The sequence below is a fragment of the Simochromis diagramma genome, unplaced genomic scaffold, assembly GCF_900408965.1.
Source record: "Simochromis diagramma unplaced genomic scaffold, fSimDia1.1 OVJJ01000602.1, whole genome shotgun sequence".
Lineage (NCBI taxonomy): Eukaryota > Metazoa > Chordata > Actinopteri > Cichliformes > Cichlidae > Simochromis > Simochromis diagramma.
The window spans coordinates 7,573,429-7,585,866 of NW_024387040.1; the positions used below are offsets into that span (position 1 = coordinate 7,573,429).

The 12,438-nt window shown below is 43.1% G+C and overlaps 1 protein-coding gene across 2 annotated transcripts in view; it reads right to left on the reverse strand.

Moving 5' to 3' along the window:
• The window catches only part of ptprn2 (protein tyrosine phosphatase receptor type N2), a 144,727-nt gene that overhangs the window by 24,248 nt on the left and 108,041 nt on the right, over nt 1-12,438 (reverse strand). For both annotated transcript variants that reach the window (XM_040044395.1, XM_040044394.1), the window contains exons 12-13: nt 3,606-3,821; nt 560-763 (exon numbers count right to left, since the gene is read on the reverse strand). In XM_040044395.1, coding sequence (XP_039900329.1) covers nt 560-763; nt 3,606-3,821 — 420 coding nt within the window. The remainder of the gene's footprint in view (nt 1-559; nt 764-3,605; nt 3,822-12,438) is intronic.

A 12,438-nucleotide genomic window follows, 5' to 3' on the forward strand; every position in this document is an offset into this window, starting at 1 on the left:
ACCTCTCAAGTTCTCTTGCTAGTTTTCACAACAGTCTGCGTTCTGCATTTGATTACAGTTATTTCATTAGACAGACAATACTAAACGATCACTCAGATCTCATTAAAGACATCCCGCGTGCACTGTTGGAGCAGGTATTTGTGGATGCCAGCTTTTTCGTGCTTTATGGATATCCTGATTTGTACTTTTATCATTAATGTAGCAACTCAACACTCACCATCCTCTGGTGAAGTGCAGTACCAAAGGCTGGGAATGTCTGATGTAGACTTGTGACTGTCTACTGAAAGCTGACCCTACTTACATAGCTTAGGAGTCTCACACACTCGACTAAACCCACCCTGGCAGGTTAAGTGCATATTTATGAGACATGAAGGGATGTTTGTGCTTGTTCAGTTGAAACAGTCAGACGCTAAGAACCACAAATGCTCTCTGAGGGCTGGACAACAAGCCATGTTACCAGCCAACCTCCATTTAATAACTCAGCTCCTTCTTTACCCCCTTTTTCCACCTCATGAATCATTACTTAAATTATTTCTGGAGTCAAGGCAAAGCTTCTTACCAGTATCATGTGACCAGTGGAGATGTCCATGTTGGATGGGACTGGCTCTTCACACCAGGAGGAGGTGCTGCTGCGGGTCGACGGGCTGGCTGCGGGGCCATCGCTGAACTGAGATGACACGCTGTTGAGCCGAGAGTGGCGCAACGTCTCCGGCCGCTCGACGCGCTCCGATGTTCGTATCGCCATCCGCTGACGACACAACTCCTGGGGATTACAGGAGACGACGATGGTGAAGAAGTGGATAATGAAGAGCGCAGTTCTTCCTCTTTGCAAGCTCTTGTGCATTTATCTTCTTTTCATGCACGTAACAATAGCTTTATGTGCTTATCCTTGCTGTGAGGGGCTGGTTTCTGTAAATGCACCTTGTGAAATCCTGCATCTCGGCTGAGTTGATCTGTCCTCACTTAACTGTAGATTAATGGCTTATCCTCGTGGATTATGGAGCTTATACTAATTATGTCAAAAATACATGGTTGAGGAACCCTTACAGAATAAATTCAGTATGTCACACCTTGCTGCCACACAAACAACTCTCTTCAACGCTAAAGAATGGATCTTTCACAGCATAATCACCCCACATCCACACGGTGAACTCAAACTCTGCACAGCAAAAAGTGCACTACTTAAAAAAGAAGAATCTTTTTTTAAAGGATTTTTTTTTTTTGCAGAGAAGCAAAGGAGATACAAAATGAAGTGCCACTATTGCAAAATAAATGAATAAACATTTCCTGTGGCTTAAGAAGCCACTTCTATTAAGACCACACGTCTTTGTAGTCTTAATGAGTCAGTTTTTCTCCCATCATGCCTCAGTGCAGAGACAGAGGATTAACCCTCTGAGATCTAATTTGCCATCCTAGCCCCCAACACTTAGCCTAACTGTACCCTGATGTTATAGTGACAAAATTCAATTAAATGAGTTTTAATGCATGTCAGTTAGAATAATTATTATAATAATAACAATTATTTGTGTTATTTCCCTTATTTTGTTTTCTAAAATGACATATTCTGATGGTTAGGACAATCACTATTGGTTACTTAGACCTCAGGGGGTTAAACAGTTCAAGACTGAGCATTAACCACTAAAATGACCAGCACAGGGTTGTATGCCTCGGCCAACAAGTTACATTGGAGTTTATATTCATGCCTGTTTAGACCTATGGAAGACTTTTAAAGGTGGATGCCAAAGATCAATTCTGCATCAGTAAATTCCAGAAATACAGTCACAGTCTCTTCCTCCTTTTCCCGAGTTATGGCTGGAAAACCTGGCTGGATATAAAATGTTGCTGCATTATGTATTTGTTAGACATTTGTGTGAAATTCTGTCCCTAAATGTCTCTTGTGATGTAACCTTGATCTTTGACATACGACCATCAAACTCTCACAACTTCACCCTCTACCGCACGTTTGCGCCACATGTAATGAAACTCCACCCCGTGACGACGCTCTATCTCACTCAAAACACTCCGATGATAGTTTATCAAATTTGAAGAAATTCGCCAAGAGCGTTCCTGAGCTATTGTGTTCACCCAAAAAAAGATGTATGAATAAATGGGCAACGAGAAATGATAACGCCTCTGGCCATGCATGTTGACAGCGCTGAAGCATAATAAAAAAATATATAAATATATATATTAGAAAGAAAATCTGCTGAATTTATGCAAGCTTACATATTACATCTGCTTCCCCACAATAAGGTGTGGCTTCACTGGATATTTCCACGTTAAATTTATAATCTGTAAGCCCCACCGTGTTTAAATTTGGGAGGCAAAGCAGTCAGCTCCACAGAATTCATTTCCATACTCAATTAATAACAGTCAGGGCAGGCGGGCCAGTGAAAATGCCTCGTGAAAGCACATGCTATCTCATGATGAATCATAGCGATATTTCCCTCTGGAGCACAGGCCTCTCTAAGCTCTGGTCTTGGATCAGCTTTTCTGCCATCGGACTTTAATGATTAGAGGCATGAAGCAGTGCCCTGGGCCTTGGCCCCAGGGCACAGTACAGGTCCACCTCATAATTCATCCTACTTCTCAACATCTCTGCAAAGCCCTGTGCTGTACCAGCGCTGAGAAATGGTCCCATAAGAAGGGAGTGGGATGCAGTTAGTGCCAGAGGAGAGAGACACACGGAGCCCAGGGAGAAGCACAGGTCGTGAGATTACACTCTCCCCGTTACCCCCTTCTTTCAGACAACTAATCAGAATGAAAACAGGGCCAAGGGGAAACAAAATCTACAGTCCGTGCTGCCATTTTACAATAACACCCTCCCACTGCAGACAGCTCTCCCTGAACAACTCTGTATGTCAAGCATGGAGTACACACCCACAAGACAGCAGAGTGGCTAGCAGAGGACGAACAGGTACCGGATTTCACCTTAAATTTGCACCGATTTTCATTAATTGATGATAATCAAAGAGTGGAATTTCAGAGAGAATATTTTTGCATCTATTCTTAATTTGAATATTTTTTTATTTGATATATTTTTTAATGGTCATCACCATAACACCTCAGCCTTTGGAAATCAGCCTCGTGAAAACCTGATAAAATATTGAAAATGTTAACGTGACATGCAGATAAATGTGTTCTGAGTGCCACGCTGGGCACAGCTGAGCCCCAACTCTGAAAATCAATACAGCCCAGGCTGCCTGTTGCCCTGGAGGAACTGAGGGAATAGGTCACAGTGGCGGTCTGCTCCCTTTCTCCTACGCAGACACACACAATTCACATGAAAGGGTAAGCATATCTATTGGAAAAATGCTACTGGCAAAGAAAAAGGAAAGATTTAAATACGCATGACAATGTTTTCCTGTTAAACTACTAAAACATTTAATAGCACATAAAATAAAACAAGACAACAAAATCGCTGCATCAAAAAATGGTCCCGAAAAGCAGGTGGAACAAGAGTCACTCAAACATGAGCAGACAAACTCTCACAAACCAATTGGATGATCGGCCGTATTTGAACAGAGGGTGCTTCCCTCCAATGGCAAAGCACAGGATAAGAATCCCGGCCTCTGACTGGCTCATAGCAAGGAGGCTGGTCTTACCTGATAGGTTGCAGTGGCATCAGTACTGGTGTCAGTCCCCAGACTGGCTAGCTTCTCCTTCATGTGTAGGTGCGAGCGCTGGCGCACGCAGAAGAAAGTGGCCGACACTGCCACGGCCACCAGGATGAAGAGCATGCAGAGGACGGAGAGCAGCAGGAACTGGCCCGACTCCACCCTGGTCTCCTTCACCACGGGGATCTGGGTCAGGCTGCCCCTCTGGAGGACACGCACAAAAACAGAGAGAAAAACGCTGTCAAGAGCGGTAAATGATGCCAGTCTGTCTTTTTCCCAGACTGATGCAGTTGCTTTTGATTTACAGCAACCTCCATATCAAGTCTGCAGTGCATCAATTTTCACCTGAAGGCTTGTGTTGGGGAAAAAAATGTGGATGCAGAAGTGATGCAAGTGCCTTGTCACCTTACCTCCACTTCCTCTCCCACTCTTTCCTTCCACCCACTGCCACTGTCTGACTGGCCATTCTCATTAGAGAGCTCTAACTCTGGCTTGATAATATGCATTCAGACTCAGTCAACCCCTATTACAAGCCCCTGTCCAGTCCTGTCTCCTCACTGTGCCCCACTATAGATATTTACAACCCCATTTAGTGCTGGCATGGCGCGGGCTGGCACTGTGCAGCTTCAGGAGGCATGGATACTAAAAGCTGTTGCTTAATTAGCTCCTCTGGTCCTGAGTTTGGCTGGATTAGGCCCTGGCCCAAGCTGCACAGCTAATGGCTACCAGGACTGGGGAGACACAGGCGGCGCAGACTGGACCCTCACACATACACTACTATCACCAGTTCAGTAAAAAACAAGAGAAAAAAAAGCTTTTCAAACATTCACACCAACGCTGCATGTTAATTTAGACAGCAGTTTCTACAGCAGACCAGGTTTAATGTGGTGTAATATCATCTAAGAGATTTTTATCAGTGTAGGTTAAAGAATAGGCCCTATGTGTTGATAATTGGTCCACTTGTGGCCATTTACTATAACAATAAATCCCCTGTAGGCCTCGCTGATACATATTTTGAGAGCATAACAGTGATAATTAGGAGCAATAATGCGGACGGATAATTAAAGATACCTAAAATGTAGCTGCTAATAAGACTGCCTGTGCTGATTGCATAGGCATCCTGTCAATTTGTCTTTGCTTTGAGCTCTGCAAAACAGAGGGGTGCAATTTGGCCCAGCACAATTTGCCTCACATAAATCATCCTCACTGTCCTCTGCGATTGACGTAAAAACATGGCGTTTCTGTAAAAGCCAGATCTCTGCAGATTTTGATCAAATTTTACCAGCTGCACACATGCCAATAGCTATGCATCTGCAAAAGGGCAATATCAATAACAGTGCACGAATACATCAGCAGGCTCCTAATTGTCTGCATGCAATATTGAAAGATTGATGGGTGGAATGAATCAAATCCACCCCCCCAAAAAAAAAGAAAGAAAAAAAAAGAAGCCAGTCGAGCTCTGACATTTAGCCTGAGGGGTCTAATGGGCCGGCTGAAGGATGACTACATCTTGTTATACCATTTTCAAAACAAGACACTTCACCTCACACCAGTAACAATGCGGTTTGACCTTGTGGCTCGTAATTGCCAATGTTTTAGCTGTTGTGCCGATGCCCGGGTCTTTTCGATTACTGTGTTGGGCCTGACGACAGTTGCTGTTGATTGCAATTGCGGTGACTCGAGCATGTAGTTTCAATCAAGCATTAAGAGGTTGGACAACAACCGAAAGGTTTGAAGAGGCTCATATACGGTTAGAGAGGGGAGAAATGGCCTCCATCCAGTGAATTGTCTCTCGTTTTTAGTGATTGAAATGAATACACGGACAGCAGCAATGTTTTAGAAATGAAAACTATTTTCATTTGCTGGAGTGCTTATCTTATCAGATGCATTCTAACATAAACGCGCACACAAAAAATAAAAATATCGAAGCTTAAAAAGCCTCCTTCCACTTTGCATCCAGCATATCTGGCACCATAGGATGCTACACTGATTCAAGCCCCTGAAATCAAAGTGCCTACTGATTCAGATCTGCCTCAACCGATTTCCAGCAGTAGCACAATAATACAACTCTATCTTTTATTTCGAAAAAAAATAAATTAACATTTATTATAAAGTTCATCACGGACGTGGCCCTTCGTAATACGTGGCTTATTCTCGAAAACGATTTACCTGGTCAGCTTGAAATGAATAAAAACGTTTGGGAGCGAACAGACTTGAAATGCAGTGTGATCTTAAAAGAGTGTTTGAAGATGGCAATCGAACTGGAAGGAAACTAGAAGAGAGACAGAAAAGGGGGGGAAAAGGAGGAAAAAAGGGGAGGAGATGTGCCGCGAAGAATTACCTTTTGAGTTTTGTTCCTCAGCTTTTTTTCAGCTTTTTATAAATTACATTTTGTATTAATTTTTCACCCCATGATTGGAGTCTGGTTCAACTAAAAATTGCTTCAAGATTTCTCTCATAACTAAATGAACATTTTTAACCGAAATTACTCCTTTAAAAAAAAAAAAAGCTATCACAATTAGAATTTTTTGTTTTATGTGCATTTAATAAAAATATCACCTGGTTGAAGCATCACAGAATAAATCATCAGCTTAGTTTTTTTTTTTATATCTTTTTGGAAATGTATTTGTTAAATCTCTTGAACACACACACACACACACACACACACAAATGATTTTAACACCATTCCTATCTCTGGTTATAACTCTGCCTCTAACAGGCTCTCTCCCTCTGCTCTCCTCTCTGCTCACATCGCCCCTGTCTGGTGTGGTGAATTAGCCAATCTGAGAGGAGACAAGGGGCAGATGGATTTCGGTGCTCTGGATTATTCACATAATAAGAGGGAAGGTCAGGCAGAGAGGTGCTGTCAGGGCGAATGGCCATCCATTCACTCACGCCACAATACCTTGAAGAAGTACGAGAGGAAAATCCTTCCAAACACCACAACGCTAGACCTTAAATCAAAGTCTTTTCTTTTTGAAGTTGCAGCTACTATTGCAGATTTGAATGGTATGAAATCAGCTCCATGTAAGCAGTGTTCATGAGAGAACCTGTGATTAATAAAAGAAAAAAAATCTCCCAAAATAAAAGTGTCTAATGTTGTTTAAATTTGGCAACATTAAAAATAATTTTTAGACTTACTTTTATTCATTCATTTATATAGACAATATATATGATTTTTTTTTTTAAGTCAGCCAGTCCTAAACTAGACTTAAACGATGGAAATAAATCTAGGAATTAAATAGATATTTATATCACAAAACACATGATTAAAAATGAATATTTGAGCAGTCAAAGAGGGGAATTACCAGTTCTAGTTCTCAACATTTAAGAGTTGGAGCTGCCGGCACCAAAGAAGATGAGCCTGCTTCGAAACTTTGTCCCCTGCAGCCAGATGTGCTCCCATCAAAGCAGCAGACTCAACACACCGCTTCCTAGGATTTTTTTTTTAAATCTTTGTTTTCTTTCTGTAAGATTAGATTTATTTTTCATACACTAGAAGCCAAATGCTTTTGATTCTCGATCACATTTATGCCATCAGCCTTTCGTGATTCGGTCTTCAGCAAACTATCGCGCAGAAGGAGCGAAATTAAATGTGCTCAGACTGAAACCAGAGCTCCTAAATTATTCTGCATCTCGATGAAAACCCATTTTCGCTCACGGGCTTTCACCGTGATTGTTCGCAAGTTTGTTTTTTTCTTTTGTTATTTTTTTTTCCAAAGCCAATCCTTCTCTCTCTCTTTAACCGTTAAAACTTGCACACTGATTACAGCACAAAACAGACACACGCGTTTTCAAGCCAGGAGATAATTACCCAAATCCATGTCGCCGGGCAGAGCGCACATTTCGCAGTAAACGGAAGCTGATGCTGCGTCTTGTATTCCAGAGAGCACGGATAACCACTGACGCTCGCCGCAGCTCCAAGAAGCGTTTGCGCGTCCCGGCCGCCCACTCAGTCCGCTTCTCCAAAAGTTCCCCTGCGATGGTCCCATGCGTGCCCCCTCCCCAGCGCCAACAAAAGATGTAGATGAAGAAAAAAAAGAGAAGGGGGCAAAAAAGGGAGAGTCGAAGAGAATAAGAAAAGGGAGAAGAATGTGGGATATGCCCGCCTGATTTTCCGAGCCTCGGAAGAATGTGCAGAAGCCCCACTAGTGAGTCCTTTCAGCGCCTCTGTGCCAATGAAAAGAGATGGGGAGGTGGTGGGGTTGGGTTTTTTTTTTTTTTTTTTTGCGATCATTTAGTTAAGGCTGAGCCCCTCCTTATATTCAGCCGCTCAGGAGTCCCCGTCCATTGCACATGTCATATCCACTGGTTGCTATAGCGATGCCTCCACATGTTGTCGACAGTGAATGTTCAAGGAGCGATGCCTGGCTAATAGGCTTGCGGGCCGAGGGGCGATATGAATGGACATAGGGCTAGTCACTCATTTGTTGAGCTACTAGGGGTCTCTGTGTTTGGTGTGTGAATTGCTGTTTTCTCAGGCTCTGCTTTTCCTCTGCTCCCTCTCCCAGGGATTCAGTTATGTGAGCAGAATAAGGGAGATGGGGTAGTCTATTCTTCAAAGTAGGCTTTTGCATTTAAAGCTGAAGTGAGCGCTATTATTGGAGGCTACCACACCGTACAGTAGTTGTAAACTATATGAATGCTGCATCGGAGATAGATTGGGTGCATTCTGGAAAAAAAAAAACCCAAACCTCAACCTAAAGTAAAATTGCTTATAATTGGCTGAGTCTTTTCTCCGCTTCCTTCCCAGTGCTGCCAAAATGAAGTGAAAAGGAGGTGGAAATTGCAAGTTTAACAAGTTTTACGGATAAAACTCAATAAAATGCTATCCTAATTAGCAATCAGTCTGAAAAAAAAAAAGAGCCAATGGAGAGTAACAGCTGCACTTAGCAGGGAGAGAGAGAGCGAGAGAGAAAGGGGGATTATGGAGAGCACAAGCAGAGAAAAGGAGAAAGCAAAAGAAAAGGGGCGGTGAAGAGAGGAGAACGGGGGTCCTGTCAAATGCAGATGACGAGTCGTGGGGAGGGGGGCTGTGTGACGGGGCGCTCTCCAGTTTATTTTTTCCATTCAGAGAGCACCCCCTCCTCTCCTCTATTGTCCCTCAGTGTGACAGCTGGAGTTGGCAATGTGAAGGGGAGAACAAAAACGAGCTTGCTGTCCAGCCTGGGTCTGTGGCCACATCGGACGCCACCACATCCCCCCCCCAAAAAAAGCAGGGCCAACCAGACGGGCCCCGCGGGGATGAAACCTGAAGCAGAACACACTCCGATTGACTCGACAATTTTACAGCATCCCCCAAAAACTCTTAAATGCGTAATTGTACCAAGCAGGATTAGCTGCAAAACTAAAACTGTGAGTGCATTTGGCTTTCCCCTTTTCTCATGGCCACAATACGCTTGACACTTCTCACGTCGTGTTCTCCGCACACTTGCATCTGCAAATATCAGAAAATTATTCAGGACCCAGACGCTGTTTTCTCTCCTCCCTGCGAGAGGGCACGCAAATGCTCATGGCCCGCGAGGTAAATTTTTCTAACTTGCAGGATTCTGATTCAGTTTTGAGCAGATTAACTCATTCTTTCTGCAGTGGCTTGCTGTTGCAGCAATGCACGACAGATGCAGAAGTAATGCAAGGTGGGAGACTTTTATTACGACTGCCGGTGTGTGGGTTTTATTACTGGTAAGAAATGAATAGTGGCTCCTGAAGTTAATCCCCAGAAAATCAGTCCCTACATTAAGTCGGCGATCATATCTGTCTTGGTCTCTGGTGGATTGGAAGAGAGACCTGTTCATGCTTTTTCATACAAGACACCCTGGTTACACACCTGTCAGCCCTATCTAAACCCACACTCACCCAAACAAGAGTATTCCCCTGACGCTCAGAGGATGAAACCTTTACCTTTTCTTTGAAGGAAAGCCTGACTTTGGCACATGCCGTTTTCCTTTACTTGAACTCTGCATAAATGGACACATTTTCACACATGCCGTCTGCTACGTGCCGCACAGTGCCATTTGACAACTCGTGTCACATCCCCCCAGTGAGGCCAGCGCTAATGGTTATCTCACCAGGGAGGTCTGACGTGCATCGATTCATTCTCTCTCTCTGTCACACACACACACAAAACCCTACAAGCAGTCAAATTCAGGATCATACTGAAGTAAGTCGCTCTCGTGGTCACTGGTGATAATCGTAGATGCTGTCTCGCCTGCGTGTCCCTCCTGTAAGTACTTCCTCGGGGTAACACATGTTCCAACAGCCGCCTTGAGTCCTGCATGGCTTATCTGTTCTCCTCTACTCTCGCTGCTAGGCTGTTTGCCTCTGTGACACATTTCACATTTCTAATAAAGAAAAAAGACGGAAAAGCAATGAGTGTGTTTAAACAGTGGCAGACAGAGGTATGCGGCACTTCACCATGTCACCAGGAGAAAGGTGGGGATGAGAAATGTTAAACAAATGCCAGGATCAAGTGCGCTACCTGCGATGGCAGAGCAGAGACATCCACTGATGCCTCTGTGTGAGTTCAGAAACGGGTTGAGGAGACAATAACTTGCTCAGGTATTATCTTTGCACCTACAGGCTGCAGACATCTGGGCATATTGACATGTCTGTCGCAAATGTGCAGATGTGCTTCAACAGTCCATCTAACGGTGTAGGAAGACCTTCATCTGGACACACAGACGTCTAAGCTTTTAATATTTCTATTTTAGCAAACAGAATAGAAAGCCAGCTTGCAGAGGACAGGGAGGCAGCACATTGGTGGTGCACACGTATACCAATCACACTATAATGCCATCAGTGAGAGCCTAATGTCATTTACAGTGCTGCACAAGAAACCAACAGCTGCAATGTGTACCTGCAGACTTAACTAATGTGAGATAGTGCTACACCAGAAATAGTTAGGGGGATGTTCTGCAAGGCTTTTTGAAACAGGGTACAATAAATTATTCATAATAATATGTGAGAGAAGTGGTTTCTACTGCTCAATTTGGGAAGGTGTTGGAGGATTAGCTTCAAACTGTAGCGCGGAGAGAAATGTATGCAGTACAAAATACATTTGGGTTTTGTCTTCCTTTTTTTCCCACCCCTCTCCCAGATCCACCAGCTGTTATCGTTATTGCCGAAGTGATATTACACGATACGTGCGAGAGGGAAATCTCGAGGCTCATCTGGGTTTTTAACTCTTCTGTTTTTAAGCGTTTGATTTACACATTTACCCTTATGCTGTTTGTCATGAAACAAAGCTCTCATAAAGGCAGGGGCAGAGATGCGAGGACGAAAAGTTTGGTTTGAAAGTCTGTCTGCTTGTATTCACAGTACACCGATGTCATTCTGGGATATTGTTAGTTGCTACACTGCACTTTGATTTTGCCCCCCAGACATAAAATTATACGTATACAGAGGTAGACTATAAAAGGTGACACTTTGCGCTCTTGTCTAAGCCTCTTTTAAAACATCACTTAAGGTGCAGAAAGTTGACAGCGAGGTGAATGTCTTGCATTGTGTCTGTGTGTGTGCGAGAGAGAGAGTGCGAGAGAGAGACCATGTGTTCCAATGGAAGATGTTCAAAGACCCAAAAAGGTCCCATTTCTGGGTTTTACTTGAAACATTTGAATTGCTGTGTCTCATGCTCATCACTTGCTCAGAGAGGAACCATTCAAAACCCGTGTGTGTGTCAGCCATGTCATTCTGGTATTTTCCCCAGATGAGCTTGTTCAAATAGGCCTCTTTCTTATGTGAATCCCAGCCCAGGCTTTACCAATGCCAAGTAGTTCAAAGCAGTAAACATCAAGGTAAATGCTATGCCTGTCATCCTGACTATATTCAAAGCACAGAGGCAAACCCACACACATGCACATCAGCGCGCACTTCAAAATGAAATAGTGTTGTGGCGTCACAGCCTGGAGTATGAAATCACAGCACATCTGTGAAATTATAGAAAGTGTTGTAATCTATTATGATATAAGCAGAGTGATACATATTATGTCTTGATTTAAATGGATTATAAATACTGATCATGTACACATACACTACTGTATGGATTCCAATCGCTACAGGTGAGGAAGAATAAAAAAATCCTGTAACTGTTTTAGTCGAAATAATATAACACAGAACCGTTTCTCGTCAGTCCCTCTGCACTCAGCTTTTTAAGGTACTTGGCAGGTAGGTTATTCTAGACTACTGGACAAGTTGAGACAATATGTGTGGATTTTGGCTGCCCCCCTGTGTCTTTCTAGACATCCCAGACTGACTCCAGGCTCTGAGATCAGGGCTTTGTGTGGGTCGTATGAAGGTTGCAAGACTCCTTGTTCTCCTCACAGATGAAGATGGTCACACCATGGACAGGAGGACACTCTGTAGCTTGTGTTGGCATTGCCATGAGTGGCTACGTATCCTCCTACTGTCTGAAAATTCTTTGGTGGTCTCGCTGCTTTGGCTCCATACAGTACACTAAAAAAAACTTCAAAACAAAACAAAAAAAATCTACCAAAATAAAATAAAAAATAAAATAATGTCACATTATTAAGGTATTAGTAAGGTGTTAGCGAGTTCTTAATTCATCATTTATACAGGATTACTCCTCCTTAGTATGCCATTTATAAATACAGGCATAATATTATGACTATGATAATGATTATTACTAGCAGTGATAACATTCTTCTTGAGTCTCTCTATGCTGTCTGTTATGTCTCATAATGGATGGCTGCCTCTTTCTGAGTTTGTTCTGTTGTGAATGATTTCCTGTTAACTGGGAGTTCTTCCTTCCCATTGTTGCCAATTGTTGCCAAGTTATTGCTTATAAAGGATAATCTAATTGTTG